We start from the raw sequence: 22553 nt of genomic DNA on the forward strand, positions 1-22553 counted from the left end.
GCTAGCATATCTATGGTTTATATAGGCTTGAGTATCTAGGAGATTACGTTTTAGGCTATATTATATGTTAATGTTGTTATTTTAAATGTCTGCTACTTTGAGGTTTTCTTTTGTTTGTTTGTTTTACACAATGTTTTTTTATTTTATTTTATGTACATTTGGCTATACTCTGCCGAGATGTGACAATGAGTAAGTTATAAATCCTTTCAACAGACTGTTCTTGACCTTTAATGAAATGCAGATGAAATGCCAGCCATCTTCCCTTCTCTACAGTTAAATCACAAGTTAATGGAATGGTCACAAAAGACAAAAAAAAAAAAAAAAAAAAAAACAGCAAATGTTATTGGGATTAATAGAAAAGCATTTACCTGCAAATTCTATATAGTGCAACTAGAGTTGCATGCACAAATCTGGGCATATTCTAAATTTGCAGTCCAACTCAATTGGTTAACAAGCCAACCAGCGCCAATAAGTGGATGTTAAGCAATTACCAGCAATAAATGGCTCAAATTACAATTTTTGTGCACTACTCGCTAAGCGTATTCTATAAAGTAGTCTGCATATATATATTTTTTTTTTTTTTTGTTACATTTGTACCCCGCACTTTCCCACACTCATGGCAGACTCAATGTGGCTTACATGGGGCAATGGAGGTTTAAGTGACTTGCCCAGAGTCACAAGGAGCTTGCCTGTGCCTGAAGTGGGAATTGAACTCAGTTCCTCAGGACCAAAGTCCACCACCCTAACCACTAGGCCACTCCTCCACTATTCTAGCATGCAGATCGCAAAAGTGGGCACGGCCATAGGAGGAGCATGGGCAGGTCTTGAACAATCCTAAAATCTACGTGCAGGGTTACAGAATAACCTATTCCATGCCTAAAGTTAGGCGTGGGCATTTACACCAGCCTTTCATTGATGTAAACGGTTGCACCTAAATTTTAGTTGCGTGGACGGCACTACACATATTCTATAAACCACGCCTAAGTTAGGTATGGTTTATAGAAGACATGTAGGTGCATTATCCATCCATGCTGGCCCTTAGTGCAAAATGTGTTTACACTGTCTGTTACAAATGCTGCTATTCTGCCAGTATAAACACATGTAAATAGCTACCGGTTTGTATAATCACGGGTTAATTTTGAACATAAACTGTAAATACCTACATATTTTTCTTTGCCTGTCCTTCCATCTGCAGCCACCCTCAAAAAGTTGGATATGGGTTTGTTCTTTAAGCAAGGTTACAAAACTTGTCAGCAACCCTGTGTATGCCAGCTTCAATGGTCCCCATGCAATACTGATATATCAACCCCTATATATTCATCTAGCAGTATATTTTCTCTTTGGATGGCAAAGAGGTCTAAACATTAAAATTATCTAGTGACAGATATTATCCATTCTTTGATTCCATTTTCTAAAACTCAAGCTCATTCTAGATTTTACTTGCAGTTTTCACGTACAGACCTATCATTTGCAAAAGGGAATATTCCTATAGTGGAAGTGTTTTCCCCTTGTCATTCAATACTGAAGGCTGGACAGTGTGAATCAAAACAAATTTAACAATTCCTCAAAAAGAAATATATTAATATACAATTAAACAAAGAAGGAGGCATATTGTACTCGCCTAACAAAACTTTGGCATCCTCTACATCGAAGTCACCATCTCCATCAGCATCATAGATTCCAAGTTTGCCTACAAGAAAGGAAGGAGAATTTAGCAAAACTGAAATTTCTTGCTTATACTACACAAAATAAAATTTAAAAATGGGCTTATCTATCATACATTATAATTAGGTGATTATTTTCTAGCTAATTAGGGGTTCACTGAGACTATATAAATTGATATTTATTGATGGTTTTTCAAAACAAGTATTAATCCTGAACAATTTTTCTGAGCCAAATACATACATTTCCATAATACAAATGTCCTGCCATAATGCAATCCACAAAATTCCCCCTTATCGTGTACAATCCCTCCTTCCCAGCCACAGGCCTCTTCATTCGCAGACCCAAGTCCATTCTCCCCCCAGCAGCCTTGCTCTCTCCCAACACAACATCCCTCACTCTTCATTCTCAACACTCTTCACTCTTGCTCCTTCAGTCAACCGTACTGCATGCTGTTAAGAATAGCTGTGCAGTGGAACTAGTGAGAGGAGGAGGAGGAGGAAGAGGACGAGAAATGCTAAGTAGTAGTAGTAGGACGGAAACTGAGGTCCAATAAGCTGCTAAAAAATTGTTCAGTTGACTTGTCAATACAGAAATGGAACAAGAAGAGTGGTGGATCCAAGACATGTATAGAGAGAAGAATGAAAGCGAACTTGTGTTTATGCAACAAAACCTTATTTCATGATTTTTATTTTCTGCATTGGTAATGTTTTATTAGTGTTTGTCCATTATAGCCTAAAATCAGAAGCCCTAGTCATGACTGAGCTTGGCTAGAACACCCCTTCTTCAAATGAGGAACCAGCAAAATTGATACAAGCTCTTCAGTGTTTTCTCCGCTGATAGAGAGAAGCAGACAGAGAGAAGTTCTATACAGATTAATACCAGCTAAAATGTTTTCTAGGTTCTATTCCCTGGAAGTGAACTCCTATGCAGATTGTGGTTCTTTGGATAGAGGTAAGATTGTCATTATTTGGAGTTCAGCTTTTGATTGGATCACACTTTATTACTTTCTTGGCAACAGACCTATGCATAAGTTTTACAGTGGTTTGCTTAATTTTTGTCATAAATATCATGGGGCCCTTTTACAAAATGGTGGTAAGCCCAATTCAGACTTACTGCTTGCTAAAAGGAATGCATCTTTGGGCTACCGCAGCAGCCCAGTAGTTCCCACCCCCAGCGCACGCCATTTCCGGTGGTAATCGGGCAGCGCCATTCGCTGCCCAGTTACCGCCAGGGTAGCGTGGGAGCCCTTCCCTGCCACCTCAATGGGTGGCGGCAAGTGCTCTCACCCGAAATGGGCATGCGGCAAGTGCTTCACTTGCTGCACGTCCATTTCTTTTTTAAAAACACAAACTTGCCTTTTACCTGCTGCAGTAAAGGGGGGCCTCAGTCAAAAACATGCGCCAACTACAGTGCAGGCCCCCTTTTGCCACAGCATTGTAAAAGGACCCCTACATGCGGTGTCTTAATTCTTCAGCATCATCCCAATATTCACTGGCTTCTGGTGTCCAGTAGGGTTCAGTGCTTTCCCCTATGTTGTTAACTTGTTTATTAGTCCTCTTGCTTCAGTCCAAGAGTATTAAGTTGTTGTTTGTTTTTTTTTACAGATATCCAGTTTTCTTTGTTGTTGTTTTGTTTTTTTACTTTGGGGGTTTGTTTTGTTTTTTCTTAACAGATTCGGATTGTCCAAGCCTATCTTTTTTTGAATCTGTTTGGTATCTGTTTCAATCTGGCTTGAGAATTGTTGGAAGCTTAATCCTTCAAAGTTTAATGCTTTGTGGATCAGTAGACAGTGACCAGCACCAACGTGTGTGCTCCTGTCATTAATGATAAACAAGTATCTTTGGTTTCATCTTTGAAAATCCCGGGTTTTATTTTTGATTCATGCCTCTGTTTTGCACTTCAAATATATGCTGTGTCAAAGGCTTGCCATTATGTTCTTCGATCTATTTGAGCTTTTAGATCTTTATGTTGCATATTAGTTGGTTGGACTATTGCAACACTTTGTACAATGGTATTTCTCAGTTTCAGCTATGAAAACAAACAGCAAAGGTGACAACTAAGCTAAGAGGCTATACATAATTCAAATGAAAGTTTTTTTGGAACATGTTAATTAAAAATAAAATTTTGAGTGAAAGTAGGGAGGTTAGAAGGTTTTTATGCCTGTGATTGATTCATAAATGTGTAAATGTCAAGTAGTAGAAAAATACAAAGGTACCTGAGGCTTTCCTTCCTATTTTTCATACACAAACATACACAACTTTTTGGAGTATGTAAAACTGAACACAGTATTTATAGTGAAGTATTACTGTTTTGGTAATAAGGTAATAAACAGAAATAAAACAAAACAGAGAAAAGAAAATAAGATGATAGTTTTATTGGACTAAATACAATTTTTGATTAGCTTTCGAAGGTAACCCTTTTTTTCTGATCTGAAGAACAAGGATTACCTTTGAAAGCTAATCAAAAAATGTATTGTTAGTCCAATAAAAAAGGTATTATCTTATTTTCTTTTCTCTGTTTTTATTTTATTTCTATATATTACCTTTAAAAGTGGACCAACATGGCTACCACATCACTTTACCCAACATTTGTAAGGAACTGCCATCTCGTACCAAGCATAAATGAATAACTCATGAATATTCATTGCAGACATCCTAAAAACCTGACTGGCTGGGGTTCCCCCAGGACAGGTTTGGGAACCACTGGACTACTCATATACACTCTGCATTGGGAGATGACTTTCCTTCGTTTTGGAATATGAGGTGAATCACTGGAAAGAAGTAATCCATTTTTCTATGAATACCTTGTCCAAAGCCCTTTTTGTGGGGTCTTATGGTAACATGAAGGTCTCCATATTTTGAAATGTTATGCACAACTTAAAAGCAGAGTTGGCATCATTCTAGATCTCTTTCATGTTTTGCTTTTTATAAGCGCAGAGCACACCCAGAACCCCGGGCTGAGGTCTTCCAAGGGCAGGTTGCAGACATAGGAGCCAACTTTTCAAAATTATTGGGGGTGCTAAACCCAATGGAAATGACCCCTCCCTGAACACATACAAGGAATTTTTCTCAATATTGGGGTGCTCAAGCATCCACAGCACCCACAGAGTCGGCTCCAATGGTTGCAGAACACTCTAGCTGACTAAAAAATTATCAGGTAAGACAACCATACAAAACAGAAACTTGTCAGTCTGACTTAAGAGAAACCACGATTGCGATGGAGTCCTCTTCAGTGGTTTCTGTTCTCTTTCCTCTTCTCCTTTTTTTTTTGGAAACTAAAGACCAGAATTGTACCAGAGCTGTCTGGAAAGGGAAGAGGTGGCTCATTTGAAGGGTGACCACCCAAGCTCAAGGATTCCGAGAAGATCTGGGAAGATAAACTCTCGGATCCAGTCTAGAGCGAGGTGCACTCTTATGCTGTCCTTGCAGAGAATACCGCAAAACTCCCAAACCTAGGAAAAAGTGAATGAAGCCATAGCAATGCCGACAGGCAAAGCCTGGTACTGAACATGAGGGCTCAGAACGGCCAAACAGTGAAACCGCAGATGAGGGGGCCAAAGAGGAAAGAAAAGAAACGCTTCCTAAGGGAGAAGTGCAGGCTAAATTGAAGTAGCTCTGAATATAGCTAGCTGTGCAATATAAAGAAAAAAAGTGCAATAAAAGCCTTTGAGACACTGCAACAAACAGCTACCTAGAGGTGCCACAGATACAGTGGAAGCTGGAATGCAATAGTCTGATCAGTGTCAGAAAGCAAATCTAGAAGAGCAGAACCGCTGTGGGAAACCACCAAAGCTAACCTTTGGCACTATTGCTTAGTGTAAACTGTTCCAGTTATGGAAAGAACCGCTTGTCAAGGCAAGCAGTATGAGAGAGGGAAGTAAAATATGCTACATAAAAAAGGAGCCAAGGGCCACAGCTTCTAATATGATGCACAAACCAGCCTTAAACCTGTGACCTTCAGGCTGAAAACCAACCATCTTCCAGAAAAATAAAACTATTTTGCTGAAGCTACTGCACCTGGAGCAAATGCCCCCATGACAGCACTGAGGTTCCATGGTTACCATGGAGACCAGAGAACTAGCCCCAGAAAACAACAATATGTAACATTTCCCATAGAAAGGTGGCGCCAAAGGCACTAAGTCTAGAAACTCCCACTTGTAAAGGAGCAAAAGGTGCAGAAAAAAAAAACATGAAAACCTACTGCACCTGGTATTCCCCAGGAAGTCTCCCATCCAAGTAGAAACCAGCCAGGCCCAACCCCGCTGAGCTTCCAAGATCAGAGATCAGGCACACTCAGGGTGGTGTGTTCATAGGCAAAGCCTGTACTGCCAGTATAAAAAGAGTTTCACAAAGGAAGGAGAAAAACTTCCAAGCTGTTCAAGCAACTGCCCTCAGAGGAAAAACTGAGGGGACAGAAAAGTCTGTAAATAAAAACACTTTCACAAAGGAAGGAGAAAAACTTCCAAGCTGTTCAAGCAACTGCCCTCAGAGGAAAAACTGAGGGGACAGAAAAGTCTGTAAATAAAAATACTAAATAGGCCCTTTCAGCGGCCCAACATACAAGGAGCCCTGCTCCGAAGCTGTTCACTGTTTCTCACACCAGGAACAGCCTTAGCCAACACAGGAACTCTTAAGAAAATCTAAACTCATCACAGACAGTGAGGCCTATTGCTATCTATGTACCCACTTAGGCAAACATGGCTTTCTAGCTCAGGTGATTCTTGCTGCCTTTGTGCAGAAAGGGACTGCCCTGAAAAGACTCCCTCCGAAAAGAGGAAGACAGGGGAGAAATAGACCCTACTGCTGAGCTGGAGAGAAAACATCCCCTCTTCGGGGCAGGGTCCATCAGAGGAGAAAGACATGCATCCTGAAAAAAACAAGGCACATTGCAGGACCATCAGATCCCTTCTAGAAAAAAACTTAGCCCTCTAGAACCCATCTGCCCGAGATAGGCATAAAAACTCCCCCAATCACGAAAAGGGCTACTGAGGCCAAGTTCTCTTAAGAAAAAAGGTTCATATTAAGGGTCCCAGAGCAGAGGAGATCCTGCTCAGAAGATATAGAAACAGCTTAAAGTAGTTCTGTTCTTCCCCTGGATCCCCTTGCATAGTGGGAGCAGTTTGAGAAGAATTTGTGCCACTGCCCCAGCTACATACAAACGGTTTCCGAATCAACAGTGATTTTGGTAAAGGAAACCAAAGGCTGGAGAAAATAAAGGGGAATCCCCTGTACCAGCAGTCTCTAACGGAACACAAGGTCCTTTAGGAGAAGCCACCCCTCCCCCCTGCCCAGATCAAGGCTGCAGGGTGGAAAAGGATCAGAGCTGATATCAGGAGAAAAGAGAGGGCCACGCCAGCAAAAAGGAACGCGTTCCCGCCATTTTAGCGCAGGAAAAGTGCTCGGGGAAGGGGATCGTCAGCACTTCCCTCCCCAGCATTCAAACACACCATCACAGAGTCCCACTGCGGAGCATCTGCTACCGCAGCAGGAACAGCTTTCAAATGCCAGCGTCACCTACATTAAAGCACGGTACCCCCACGCTGAAAAGAGAAAGGCGGTGACTCACCGAACAGCAGGTGTCTCCAGAGGAGAAGCAGAGTCCCACAGACGCAGCAGCCTGCTGCCTAACCGGCACACAAAGCACAGCACTAAGACAGGTACTTCTTAGCCAGGATCAGGTGACCCTCAGGGGGAGGAATGCTGGCTTCGGCCTAACCCCTGGTAAGCCTTTTCTTGGTTGAGAGGTGCCCAGCTCTCCCACCGGTTGCCTTCTCAGGTGCCGTGGAGGACTTGCAGCTCATCTGCATATCCTCGGAGCCTTCGCCAGAGTGACTCCCAGGTCCGTTCCGATCCACTCGGGGCCTCTGCTCAAGGTGCCGCGCGCCGTTAGGCGCGCGAAAGCTTTCCTTCTAATAAGTTCTGGGAGAAGAGGATATTTCTCTGGTAAGTGAACAAATTTTGCTTGTGCTTTCGGAACTTGAAGATTGGGGTTTAAAGGAGGAACTGTAAGTTAGTGATAGGCTGATATCCTTAATACTCTAGCAAGTTTTAAATTACGGAAAAACTCAAAAAACACTAAGATGGAGTCAGCAGTCCAGCAGCGAGAGGGGTGCTATCCAGTCTTTTGCATTGAGTGTCACATGTATGATTATCTCCCAATTGGTGAGGTGTCATATGTGTGTGCCCGATGCAAAGAGCTCCTAGCTCTCAGAGAACGTGTCCGTTCCCTTGAGGCTAGAGTAGCAGACTTGATGGAGCTGAGGGAGACAGAGAGGTACATAGAGGAGACCTACAGGGATGTTGTAGAGAAGTTCCACCTCCAGTCAGGTAGCCCCTGTGCTACCTTGGAGGAGGGAGGTCTCCTAGAAGGAGAGCATCACCCTGGTGAAGTAGGAAGTACTCCTGTAGCCAGGACCTGCCCACCAGGGGATGTATTATCCTTTCGCACCGAGGATATATCTCCAAATGTTGCCCGGGAGGGAAAGGTTAGAACAGCTGTTGTACTTGGTGATTCGATCATTAGGCATATAGATAGCTGGGTGGCTGGTGGACGTGAGGATCGCCTGGTGACTTGCCTGCCTGGTGCGAAGGTGGCGGACCTCACGTGTCACCTAGATAGGATTCTAGATAGTGCTGGGGAGGAGTCCGCTGTATTGGTACATGTGGGTACCAATGACATAGGAAAATGTGGGAGAGAGGTTCTGGAAGCAAAATTTAGGCTCTTAGGTAGAAAGCTGAAATCCAGATCCTCCAGGGTAGCATTTTCTGAAATGCTACCTGTGCCACGCGCAGGGCCCAAGAGACAGGCAGAGCTCCAAAGTCTCAATGCGTGGATGAGACGATGGTGCAGGGAGGAGGGCTTTAGATTTGTTAGGAACTGGGCAACATTCTGGGGAAGGGGGAGCCTATTCCGAAAGGATGGGCTCCATCTTAACCAGAGTGGGACCAGGCTGCTGGCATCGGCGTTTAAGAAGGAGATAGAGCAGCTTTTAAACTAGAAATGGGGGGAAGGCCGACAGTCGCTCAAAAGAGCATGGTTCGGGATAAGGTATCTTTCAAAGATATCACCATAACAGGGAAGATAGAGTATCCTGATAGTGAGGTTGCAAAAGAGATTGTAGTAGATCGGGTATCTTTAAATAACAATAAAAATCAGACAAAAGATTGCCAATTAATACTGTCAAGTACTAAGCATGATGTACTTAGGAACAACAAACATAGTTTGAAATGTCTATATGCGAATGCCAGGAGCCTAAGAAATAAGATGGGGGAGTTAGAATATATTGCACTAAATGAAAAATTAGATATAATAGGCATCTCTGAGACCTGGTGGAAGGAGGATAACCAGTGGGACACTGTCATACCGGGGTACAAATTATATCGTAGTGATAGGGTGAATCGGATTGGTGGAGGGGTAGCATTGTATATTAACGAGAGCCTTGAATCAAATAGATTGAAAATTCTGCAGGAAGCAAAACACTCCTTGGAATCACTGTGGATTGAAATTCCATGTGCAAAGGGGAAGAGGATAGTGATAGGAGTGTACTACCGTCCGCCTGGCCAGGACGAACAGACGGATGCGGAAATGTTAAAGGAAATCAGGGACGCAAACAAACTGGGCAACACAATAATAATGGGGGATTTCAATTACCCGCATATAGACTGGGTTAATGTAACATCTGTACACGCAAGGGACATAAGATTTCTTGATGAAATCAAGGACAGCTTCATGGAACAGCTAGTTCAGGAGCCGACAAGAGAAGGAAAAATACTAGACTTAGTCCTTAGTGGTGCTCATGATCTAGTGCAGGGGGTAACGATACGAGGGCCGCTTGATAACAGTGATCATAATATGATCGGTTTTGATATTGGCATTGAAGGAAGTGAAACTAGGAAATCAAGTACGCTAGCGTTTAACTATAGAAAAGGTGATTACGACAAAATGAGAAAAATGGTGAAAAAAAGACTGAAAGGAGCAGCTCGCAGAGTAAAAAACTTGCATCAGGCGTGGATGCTGTTTAAAAACACCATCCTGGAGGTTCAGGACAAATATATTCCACGTATTAGAAAAAAGGGAAAAAAGACTAAACGTCAGCCGGCGTGGCTAAACAGTAAGATAAAGGAAATCATTAGAGCCAAAAAACAATCCTTCAGAAAGTGGAGAAGAGAACCAACTGAAAGTAACAGGATAGATCATAAGGAATGCCAAGCCAAATGCAAAGCGGAGATAAGGAGGGCAAAAAAGGACTTTGAGAAGAAATTAGCGTTGGAAGCAAAAATACATAGTAAAAACTTTTTAGATACATTAAAAGCAGGAAACCGGCCAAAGAGTCGGTTGGGCCGCTGGACGAAAATGGTGTTAAAGGGGCGATCAAGGAGGACAAAGCCGTAGCGGAGAAATTAAATGAATTCTTTGCTTCGGTCTTCACCGAGGAGGATTTGGGGGGGACACCGGTGCCGGAAAGAATATTTGAAGCGGGGGAGTCGGAGAAACTAAACAAATTCTCTGTAACCTTGGAGGATGTAATGGGTCAGTTCAGCAAGCTGAAGAGTAGTAAATCACCGGGACCTGATGGTATTCATCCCAGAGTATTAATAGAACTAAAAAATGAACTTGCGGAGCTACTGTTAGAAATATGCAATCTGTCCCTAAAATCGAGTGTAATACCGGAAGACTGGAGGGTAGCCAATGTTACTCCGATTTTTAAGAAAGGTTCCAGAGGAGATCCGGGAAATTATAGACCGGTGAGTCTGACGTCGGTGCCGGGCAAGATGGTGGAGGCTATTATTAAGAATAAAATTGCAGAGCATATACAAAAACATGGACTGATGAGACAAAGTCAGCACGGATTTAGTGAAGGGAAGTCTTGCCTCACCAATCTAATGCATTTTTTTGAGGGGGTAAGCAAACATGTGGACAATGGGGAGCCGGTTGATATTGTATATCTGGATTTTCAGAAGGCGTTTGACAAAGTGCCGCACGAAAGACTCCTGAAGAAATTGCAGAGTCATGGAATCGGAGGTAGGGTATTATTATGGATTAAGAACTGGTTGAAAGATAGGAAGCAGAGAGTAGGATTGCGTGGCCAGTATTCTCAGTGGAGGAGGGTAGTTAGTGGGGTCCCGCAGGGGTCTGTGCTGGGTCCGTTGCTTTTTAATGTATTTATAAATGACCTAGAGATGGGAATAACTAGTGAGGTAATTAAATTCGCCGATGACACAAAATTATTCAGGGTCGTCAAGTCGCAGGAGGAATGTGAACGATTACAGGAGGACCTTGCGAGACTGGGAGAATGGGCGTGCAAGTGGCAGATGAAGTTCAATGTTGACAAGTGCAAAGTGATGCATGTGGGTAAGAGGAACCCGAATTATAGCTACGTCTTGCAAGGTTCCGCGTTAGGAGTTACGGATCAAGAAAGGGATCTGGGTGTCGTCGTCGATGATACGCTGAAACCTTCTGCTCAGTGTGCTGCTGCGGCTAGGAAAGCGAATAGAATGTTGGGTGTTATTAGGAAGGGTATGGAGTCCAGGTGTGCGGATGTTATAATGCCGTTGTATCGCTCCATGGTGCGACCGCACCTGGAGTATTGTGTTCAGTACTGGTCTCCGTATCTCAAAAAAGATATAGTAGAATTGGAAAAGGTACAGCGAAGGGCGACGAAAATGATAGTGGGGATGGGACGACTTTCCTATGAAGAGAGGCTGAGAAGGCTAGGGCTTTTCAGCTTGGAGAAGAGACGGCTGAGGGGAGATATGATAGAAGTGTATAAAATAATGAGTGGAATGGATCGGGTGGATGTGAAGCGACTGTTCACGCTATCCAAAAATACTAGGACTAGAGGGCATGAGTTGAAGCTACAGTGTGGTAAATTTAAAACGAATCGGAGAAAATTTTTCTTCACCCAACGTGTAATTAGACTCTGGAATTCATTGCCAGAGAACGTGGTACGGGCGGTTAGCTTGACGGAGTTAAAAAGGGGTTAGATAGATTCCTAAAGGACAAGTCCATAGACCGCTATTAAATGGACTGGAAAAATTCCTCATTTTTAGGTATAACTTGTCTGGAATGTTTTTACGTTTGGGGAGCGTGCCAGGTGCCCTTGACCTGGATTGGCCACTGTCGGTGACAGGATGCTGGGCTAGATGGACCTTTGGTCTTTCCCAGTATGGCACTACTTATGTACTTATGTACTTATGAAATCCTGTACTGCCCGGTCCTGTCAGAAATCTTCTGTGTCTTCTGTTTGTTTGGGTTGTTGTTTTTTTTTTGAACACCAAATGAAGGCAAAGGAGCTCTCTTGTTTTTGTTTTTTACTGGTGAGGATGGCTAGAGCTCTAAAGACCGGGCGGCAAAGGGGGGGGGGGGGGGGGGGGGGGGGGAAGGGTGAAGCAGGGACCCAGAAGACTGAATATGCTCCTAAAGTCGGCACCTTCAGCCAGACAACCCTAATCTCAACTGGCTCACAGGACCCAGGAGTACCCCCAATAGACAAATCCAGGAGCTGCTGACACGCCATCCACCACCTTCTGGAGATACTACTACTATTTAACATTTCTAAAGCGCTACCAGGGTTGCGCAGCGCTGTAGAGATGTACTGAGGTGGAGGACGGAGGAGCTGGCCGTCTGGTATCACTGCCTTTAGCTTTGTAATCTCTATCTCCACCTGCTGGTAGATGGACACAACCCACCAGTTCTTGGATTCATCTGCTGCATACGCTAAGAAAACAGACTATGAACAGTATGTGAGTCTTTTCATTGGTAAGATTTATAATCATATTCATATCACGTTTTCTGCCAATTGTTCTCCAATCTCAAGGGTGCTCAACATTATCAATTAAGCCCCAACTATAGGGGAAATGCCATGATTCTAGGTATGATTTTAAATTGCAATTTTCAGCTTATGTCTATTTCAAATTACCTTGGATATAAAATTCTACTCAAGAATCTCCACACCACAGGTTGTTACAGTAACACAGGAATCTTTTGCAGAGCACATTTTGTTTGCATAAGCTATTGTACCTTTGAAAGTTACCTGTATTTAGATGTCATATGGCAGCTGAGCACAGGCAGTATTTTCAACTGTTATAGTAAACACTGGTTTTCCTATTGAAAACCACAAACATTTTTAAAAACCAACCAGAGAGAAAGAAATGAGTCAAGTGTCCAGAGACCACCAATCCTCCTTTACCAACAAGTAAATGAAAACTAAAGTACAGAGAACATCAACTGATTAGACTGCACAATAACCAAGGTTACAAATGGGTGCCATTTTATCAACCTTATCAAGTTTTCATACCATAGCACAATTTCACTTATCAGTAAAACCAAGATTCCTCCCAATGGCTCAGTGGTAATTCTGTACACCAACATGCAGAAGTTCGTAGTTTGATTCCCAACCTCATTTTTGCTCCTCAGGTCAGTCAGGGCTGGGAATTTCCAGCCACTACAGTGGCAACACCTAGTGGCCAACCTCTAGGAGAGGCATAAGAGGTTCTAATCTGTGGCCTCCAGCTACGAACACCACTAGAGGAATAGGCTAGAAGGAAACAGTGATAGGAGTTCAAAAATAAATGATCCAGGTACTTGCACGTAAAGGCTTGTGGCACCACAGTCATGATAAAGACTGGTCATAAGAACATAAGTGTTGCCATACTGGGACAGACCGAAGGTCCATCAAGCCAAGTATCCTGTTTCCAACAGTGGCCAATCCAGGTTACAAGTATCTGGCAAGATCCCAAAACAGTAAAACAGATTTTATGCTGCTTATCGTAGAATAAGCAGTGGATTTTCCCAAGTCCATCTTAATAATGGCTTATGAACTTTTCTTTTAGGAAATTATCCAAACCTTTTTTAAATGACAGAAGTTCAACAAAGAAAGATAAAGCAAAGCAATATTTACAGAACTTAAAATGGACAGGAACTTGAGTTAGAGAATGACTCAAAATGGATTCTCACATGATTAATAGAAGACAAATAAGAGAGAAAAGAAAAAAAATGCACAATAAAATGCATAAACCACCTACACAGAAATCCACATGAGATCTGATAAAGGTTTCCGCTTCATTTTCAGCTCACAGAAAGAAACACTTAAATACTTTAAGAAATCAAAATAAAAAGACGAGAAAAAGGAAAAGAAAAGCACCAGTTTTTTTCCCCAGAACATTCTTGATAACGAGAAACAGAGGGATTAGGGAAGTTCAAGGTTTCATCCAAGAGAAAAAATGAGAAGACTACATTCAATGAAGGGCATTTCTCCAAATATCCTACCTTGAAGTACCTCTGAGAAGTTATAACGGAAATCCTTTGCTTTGGCTGCATGCACAATAAAAACATGAAAAACCATTATTTGCATCTTCAGGCCAGGGGAACAGAACTTTCAAAGCCTGACATTCTACTCCACGAGCTTTATTATTTTAACACTCTGATGGTTGCCATCCAAACATCAGATATATCACCTGAGCAGGGCAATTTTTCAAATGCTGTTGTGCCATGTAAATGGCTATTACAAGGGTAAACAGGCTGTATGAAAACTTCGCCCTCTGTACACAGGTACAAATGAACATACCTTCTTCTACAAGAGGCATACTTTTACCTAGTTTTACAGAGGCATTTTCAAGACAGAATTAGACTGAAGAGGCAACACTTCACATAGTTCTGTATATGGCCAGAAAAAGTATGCGCAGAAAAAGCAGGGAGAAGTCTTTGGGTACTTTTCCATTAGCCAGTTTTCAAAGAGAACTGGTAATAAAATCCATGGGTAAATTACCCCCAGACTTTTACAAACTGCTCATTCAATACATACAGAAAGTCCACAAACCCACCAGTGTAAGTTTTCTCCCATCACTAAAAACGTACTTAACTCAATAAGTATTTTTGTCCCACAATGCATTTCCCCTCATAGGACACTACTAAAGCATAAATCTGAGGTTTAGCTTTTATCAGTTTTCCCATTTTCATGCTGTCTAAGGACACAACTGAAGAACAAAATTGCCACTCTTAATCACATCAATTGTAACAGTTTTCCAGCAGAGTTTGTTGTGTGAAATCATTTCAGAGCATTAAGCACTGGCAGTGTAAAATACTGCTTCAGTTGCAAATATCCATGCAAGTTTCAAAAGGTCAAACCAGTCACTGATAAGCACAAGGTCTGTCTTAATTGCTAGTTTTGAAACATAAAATGTTTTTTAATGTTTTTGCATTTTTTGTGCCCCTTTTTTTTCTTTGCATGATTTTTGTATTTCTTTTTCCATACTTTTATATTTTTTTTTGATTGGATGGGGCAAAAACTGTACTTTTTTTTCTCTGCTTTCCTTTTCCCAGACCATTTTTCACTAAAGCTTCATTCTATTCGCCAAACCTCATCTTCCAATCTATGCATACCATAGCTGCAGGAGCTCCACTAGGCTTTAGCTGTGGTTCCAGTTCTCAATGGCCCCAACACAGGCAATCATCAGACCACAGCAGCAAGTGCCAAAAATCACACATTAATCAGGTGATTAGGCACTCAGAGGTCATTATACAATGCATTTAACTGGCCAGAAACAGTTTCTGTCCGTTAAACCGCCAGTTTGGGGCTAACAGCTAATTTTCAGTGGCACTTAACTGGTAGCTAAAAATAACCTGTTAGTGCTTAACTGAAAATCGGCTATTTTGAAACGTTCTGGAGGGGTGAAGTCGGCACTTGGCTAGGTCAACTACATAAAAGTCAGTCCTTGGGGGAAATCACTAAAAAACCCAACTGGGTTGCAGCCCTTGAGGACCAAGGTTGCCCACCCCTGTCATAGCCGGTTTGAATATCACACTTAACCAGCTATGCAATAGCAGGCTCCAGAAACCCAGAAATTCAATGCCATTACCCAGACATGACCCAGCATTGAATTTCCAGGTTTAACACCGGCAGTGATCAATAAAGGCTGAATATTGGGCCCTCAGTTTTCTCATCTCCTATATAAATATTTTATGCATTAAATTTTGCTTTCAATGTTGTATGTGTTCACATGTTAGCATCCAGATACAGTAATGGTTAAAGGAAAGAGCTCCAAACCTTGATTCAAACTGCTTCTCTATTATTAATGGGGTACCCTTGACCAAGACATGTAGCCTTTCTAGATTCAAACTCAGTAATTATTCAGTCAAGGGATCAGACACCATAAGAATAACTTGTACAATCCTGTACCCATGGACGTTAGCATACAAATAATTGCCATGCCAACAAAGAAGGCAACTTAAAATCCCCAAATTAGAGACAATATCCATTAGCAAGAATGAGAAATTTTAAAATGCAACTTTTCTGTAAATTTTTGCATTAAAAATAAGAATAAAGCAAAGTTGTTTACCTGTAAGAGGTGTTTTCTGATGACAGTGACACCAGTCATACAAGTGGGATATGTGAGTGAATACGGTGCCCACAATTTCCACAGCTTTCTAGTAAACACTAGGCGAGTAGTTTCATACACAGAAGGCAATTTTATAACAACACTAAGGGCAAGAAGGGATCTTTTTGTAGCCTATTTTATAAAGGCATATAGACTCTTACGTGTCTTCATAAAATACCAGTACAAATCCTGCACAAATCATGCCTAGGTCATTCAGGCCTGCTTGAAGTCAGGCATAAAATGTTCACACATAAAATTACAACTCCAACTGCACTCCATCCAAACTCTGTCCCAGAACATACCTACAGTAAAGTCTCATACAAGTAGGTGCATTCTTGGCATCATGCATACTTGTACATGCAAGGTACTTCTGTGAGAGGAATTCTGAAAAATCATATACATGAGAGTGCCTTTATAAAATTATCCACAGTGGTAGAAAGTATGTGCATACTGCTCTGCTGGATTTTCACAGCAAAAACACTTACGTAGTTTCACTCTGAATATTACCCAGTGAAAAACAGCCACACACAAGTACATCTGCTCTATGAGACAATTTTTCACGGTTAATTTAAGCCAGAGGTTCTCAGTCCAGTCCTCAGGACGTACTTAGCCAGGGTTTCAGGATACTACTACTACTAAACATTTCTAAAGCGCTACCAGGGTTACGCAGCGCTGTACAATTTAACAAAGAAGGACAGACCCTGCTCAAAGGAGCTTACAATCTAAAGGACAAAAAGTGCAGTCAATCAAATTGGGGCAGTCCAGATTTCCTGAATGGAGGTATAATGGTTAGGTGCCGAAAGCGACATTGAAGAGGTGGGCTTTGAGCAAGGATTTGAAGATAGCAGGGAGGGGGCTTGGCGTATGGGCTCAGGGAGTTTATTCCAAGCATAGGGTGAGGCGAGGCAGAAAGGGCGGAGCCTGGAGTTGGCGGTGGTGGAGAAGGGTACTGAGAGGAGGGATTTGTCCTGTGAGCAGAGGTTACGGGTAGGAGCGTAAGGGAAGATGAGGGTACAGAGGTATTGAGGGGCTGCAGATCGCGTGCAATTGTAGGTTAGTAGGAGAAGCTTGAACTGTATGCGGTACCTGATTGGGAGCCAGTGAAGAGACTTGAGGAGAGGGGTGATATGAGCATATCGGTCAAGGCGGAAGATAAGATACCCACGATGAATATGCATGAGAGAGATTTGCATAGCATGGGAGGTAAAACATGTAAATCTATCTCACGCATATTCATTGTGGGTATCCTGAAAACCTGACTGGCTAGGTGCGTCCCAAGAATTGGGTTGAGAATCCCTAATTTAGGCACATAAATGCATACTTTTAAAACTCGTCTGTAAGTTAAAACGCTACCCTTAACCTGTTAACCAGAACACCTCTGTTTACCGCAGGTAAAAGTATATGCAAATAGGCTCTACGTTTGTACTTCTACCCACATATCAGGTAGGCAATTTTGTACAACCATATTTACAAGAGTACAACTCTGCTTTATCTGTGAAAATGGCTTTAAAAATTACTCTACACATGCAATACTGCCAGTGCTTTGGCAATCTCACCTCTGCTCTCCATTCCAGTATAAACACATTTACAAGCCAGGTTACAGTACAATCAAAAGTGAACGCCCAAGAGAAAACATGCGAGTCTGTGCAACTGGTGACCTCTGTCTTCAAAGAAGCCTTTTGGAGCTTAGATATCATGATGGACTAGCCAGCTGAAACTGACATTGTAACTATCGATAGAGCTAGCCATGGTTGCAATTTTAGGTATTCTATCACAGATCCACCTTTGCACCTTAAAACACCAATACTGTGGCAGAAACTGGCTTTAGTCAGGTTTTTCATTGTACTCTGTTAGAGGGCTTCCTATTAAAAAAAAAAAAAAAAGGCTAGAAAGGTGTGTTACAGCAGAATTTGAGTGCAGTAACAAGACACCACAATGGTTTGCAGGATTGCCTGTGGAAGACAATACCATCAGCCTTGCAGAAAGAAACAGAATTACATTTAAAAGCCTAAAAACATATTTGTTCAAGCAGGCTTTCAGGTCAGGCCAAAATGTGCCTAGAAGAGAGATGATTGATCTGTACAGTTGTTAGGGTGGGTTTTTTTTTTAATTATTTGTTTATTTTTATTATTTCATTCGAGTTCTGTGTCTTTGGATATTTTTTTCTGAGATGTTGTTACACATGTATGAAGGTGTAATCCATAGGATATTAGCAGTAACAGATGTGCAGAACAGATGCTAAACAAAGCAAGAAAGAAAAAAAACATTTGTTGCAGTCGAGCAACTTTAATTTCTCTGAAAACATGCAGGTTCATTATGTCAAGTAAACTCCTTAACGCAGAGCTTTCCAAGCTATGGGTTGGGACCCCAAATAGGGTCACAAAAAAACCATTTGGGGTCATGATCTGAGTGCATCATTTTATTTGGCCACAATCATAAGGTAATAGTCAAAACAGATTAATATGCACTACATTAGCTAATAGCCAACTTCAACATAAACAAAGTGTGGAAAGCATGCAGTGCATGGCTCATGGAATTCCTTCCAAGTGGGTATGGGTGTGTGTACCTCTGTTGTGTTTTCTGTATGTGCTGTGGTGTATTGTGTCTATGGGGGGTACCTAAAACTGATGAGATAGTTTGGAAGGCATAGTTACAGAGGAAGGGAGCAAATTTCAGGGTGGTGGTGCAGTTGTGGGGGTATATTTTTGGATGTAGGGGCAGTGGTAGGATAGATTTTGGGAGTGAGGGCAATTTTTCAGGGTGGTGCAGTTAAAGGTCTGGTGGTGGGGCATTTTGTGGGGAATGGGGCAGCTGTGGGGAGTAGTTTTTGAGACTATATTTTTAGGGGTGGGGAAGTTTGAAGGGTGGTGGGGAAACTGCAGGGGGGGTAGATTTTGGGGCTGGGGTTGTTTGCAGGGTGGTATAGCAGTTGTGGAGTTTAGTCTGGCGGTGAGAGTAGTTTGTGGGGTTGTGAGGTTGTGGAGTAGTGAGGCAAGTTGGAGGTTGGAGAGTGCAGAACAGGAGTGAAGCAGTTTGAAAGAAGGAATTTCCTAACTGCTATGATTCCACTCTATGTAAATTTCTATGCTATAGAAGCTGGAACTCCTCTCACAAAAAAAAGTATGAGGCCATTTTTTTTTTTTGTAGAGGGCTTATTTCTCTGGAAACTCCTATCCAATTTGGCCCATTTTCAAACTGTGTGTACTTTTATCAGTTTTTTACACATGTTAAGTTTCATGCCATTGTTTGTTTTCTGTCTCCAGACAGATGGATAGACAGTCTTGACCCCTTTTGCATGATTCTTTTCAACTTCCATTGCCATGGAATGAATAAAAAGGGGAGAACACAAAAGTCACCAAAAAGTAAATTTGAGAGACTGAAATCATACTCCGCATACCCTGGCTTAGGAGAGAGGTTCATTCCTGTAATGGAATGTGCAAAATTAACCCATTTGGAGAAATTGCCCCCAAGAGACATAGCGAGGCTCCTTTCAGGTAGGGGGGAAGAGAATGTTGAGTTTACCTTTCTTACTTTTTTTTTTTTTTAATAGGAAATCATAATAAGTGGGGAGAGCATGCAAAGTTCTTTCTAACCTCTGTGTGTACATCTCTGTTGCATGTCCTGTAGGTGTAATGTTTTCTATCTGTTGGGAGGGGTTGTGGGGAGATGTATATTTTGTGAGTTGGGGTAGCTGTGCAGTGCTGATTGAAAAGGATTGTTCAGCCATCTTTGGACCTTTTTTATGCATTCAATCTTGTTGATCATGATCTGCTGTTGGACAAATTGGACTGGATTGGAATTTCAGGAACACTTAAGATCTGATTTTCAGCATCCCTACAGAACAGAAGTTATAAAGTTATTTAAAATGGGACATGCTTATTAAGATGGACTCCAGGTTGTGAAGTACCACATGGTTCTTCACCATCTCCAATTTTATTTAATTTATTTTTAAGTTCTCTTGGTAAATAGCTTAAAGCATTAGGTCTGTCTTATTTTATTTAAGCAGATGATGTTCAGATCATGAGTTTGTTTTTTGAAAATGATATTTGATAACTAGACGGCACCTCAAATTGAATCCCGAAAAGACAACTTTGTTATAGGTTGGGGGGGGGGGGCATTTGCAGAGGAATATGTTTTGGGGCAGGTCAGTTGTAGGGGTAGTTTTTAGGAGTACAGCAGTTTGGCAGAGGGTATTTTTTAGGCTGAGGATAGTGTCTTTTTACTAGTTTTTCTGACATGCCAAATTCCATTCCATTTTATTAAAATTTTGGAAAGTTATGTGGCTACTGGACAGACATTCTTGACTCGTTTTATATAATTGTTTCCAATTTTCTTTGGGTTGGAAAAAATAAAAATGGACCCTATGTAGGAAGTTAAGTTCTGCCCATTAAAAATATTAATGGATGCCAGAGAACCAAAGTCACTATCTTAGTTGATGTGAATGAAGATTGAATACCACACTGCCCTTCAATTCGCCTTAAGGAAGGTTGTCCTTAGATTATCAATTAATGTTGCAATGGCTCTAACAGAGCTACATTTAAGTGTACTGAGTGGAGGAGTAGCCTAATGATAGTGTAGTGGCCTGATAACCAGAGGAACTGGGTTCGATTCCCACTGCAGCTCTTTGTGACTCTGGGCATGTCACTTAACCCTCCATTGCCCCAGATGCAAAATAAGTACCTGTATATACAGTGGTGAAAATAAGTATTTGATCCCTTGCTGATTTTGTAAGTTTGCCCACTGACAAAGACATGAGCAGCCCATAATTGAAGGGTAGGTTATTGGTAACAGTGAGAGATAGCACATCACAAATTAAATCCGGAAAATCACATTGTGGAAAGTATATGAATTTATTTGCATTCTGCAGAGGGAAATAAGTATTTGATCCCCCACCAACCAGTAAGAGATCTGGCCCCTACAGACCAGGTAGATGCTCCAAATCAACTCGATACCTGCATGACAGACAGCTGTCGGCAATGGTCACCTGTATGAAAGACACCTGTCCACAGACTCAGTGAATCAGTCAGACTCTAACCTCTACAAAATGGCCAAGAGCAAGGAGCTGTCTAAGGATGTCAGGGACAAGATCATACACCTGCACAAGGCTGGAATGGGCTACAAAACCATCAGTAAGACGCTGGGCGAGAAGGAGACAACTGTTGGTGCCATAGTAAGAAAATGGAAGAAGTACAAAATGACTGTCAATCGACAAAGATCTGGGGCTCCACGCAAAATCTCACCTCGTGGGGTATCCTTGATCATGAGGAAGGTTAGAAATCAGCCTACAACTACAAGGGGGGAACTTGTCAATGATCTCAAGGCAGCTGGGACCACTGTCACCACGAAAACCATTGGTAACACATTACGACATAACGGATTGCAATCCTGCAGTGCCCGCAAGGTCCCCCTGCTCCGGAAGGCACATGTGACGGCCCGTCTGAAGTTTGCCAGTGAACACCTGGATGATGCCGAGAGTGATTGGGAGAAGGTGCTGTGGTCAGATGAGACAAAAATTGAGCTCTTTGGCATGAACTCAACTCGCCGTGTTTGGAGGAAGAGAAATGCTGCCTATGACCCAAAGAACACCGTCCCCACTGTCAAGCATGGAGGTGGAAATGTTATGTTTTGGGGGTGTTTCTCTGCTAAGGGCACAGGACTACTTCACCGCATCAATGGGAGAATGGATGGGGCCATGTACCGTACAATTCTGAGTGACAGCCTCCTTCCCTCCGCCAGGGCCTTAAAAATGGGTCGTGGCTGGGTCTTCCAGCACGACAATGACCCAAAACATACAGCCAAGGCAACAAAGGAGTGGCTCAGGAAGAAGCACATTAGGGTCATGGAGTGGCCTAGCCAGTCACCAGACCTTAATCCCATTGAAAACTTATGGAGGGAGCTGAAGCTGCGAGTTGCCAAGCGACAGCCCAGAACTCTTAATGATTTAGAGATGATCTGCAAAGAGGAGTGGACCAAAATTCCTCCTGACATGTGTGCAAACCTCATCATCAACTACAGAAGACGTCTGACCGCTGTGCTTGCCAACAAGGGTTTTGCCACCAAGTATTAGGTCTTGTTTGCCAGAGGGATTAAATACTTATTTCCCTCTGCAGAATGCAAATAAATTCATATACTTTCCACAATGTGATTTTCCGGATTTAATTTGTGATGTGCTATCTCTCACTGTTACCAATAACCTACCCTTCAATTATGGGCTGCTCATGTCTTTGTCAGTGGGCAAACTTACAAAATCAGCAAGGGATCAAATACTTATTTCCACCACTGTAACATATAAACCGCTTTGATTGTAACCACGGAAAGGCGGTATATCAAATTTCATCCCCTTTCCCTGCCACATAGTATGTCCTATCGGGACCTATTTGTTATCAGAAGTAGAATGCTTTAGTAAATCTAGCCCATGATGGGCTTGGCCTACCCTTCTGGCACTAAGACAAGATGAAATCTGAGACATCTAAAGGTCTCTTTCTATTTGATGGCGATAAATGCCAGTCATGC

The 22553-nt window shown here is 42.1% G+C and overlaps 1 protein-coding gene across 2 annotated transcripts in view; it reads right to left on the minus strand.

The window, feature by feature from the left end:
• Window positions 1-22553, minus strand: part of ASPH (aspartate beta-hydroxylase) — a 438964-nt gene that overhangs the window by 329267 nt on the left and 87144 nt on the right. For both annotated transcript variants that reach the window (XM_030214873.1, XM_030214866.1), the window contains exons 3-4: window positions 13933-13977; window positions 1622-1690 (exon numbers count right to left, since the gene is read on the minus strand). In XM_030214873.1, the coding sequence (XP_030070733.1) occupies window positions 1622-1690; window positions 13933-13977 (114 nt within the window). The remainder of the gene's footprint in view (window positions 1-1621; window positions 1691-13932; window positions 13978-22553) is intronic.

The sequence above is a fragment of the Microcaecilia unicolor genome, chromosome 1 (genome assembly GCF_901765095.1).
Source record: "Microcaecilia unicolor chromosome 1, aMicUni1.1, whole genome shotgun sequence".
NCBI lineage: Eukaryota > Metazoa > Chordata > Amphibia > Gymnophiona > Siphonopidae > Microcaecilia > Microcaecilia unicolor.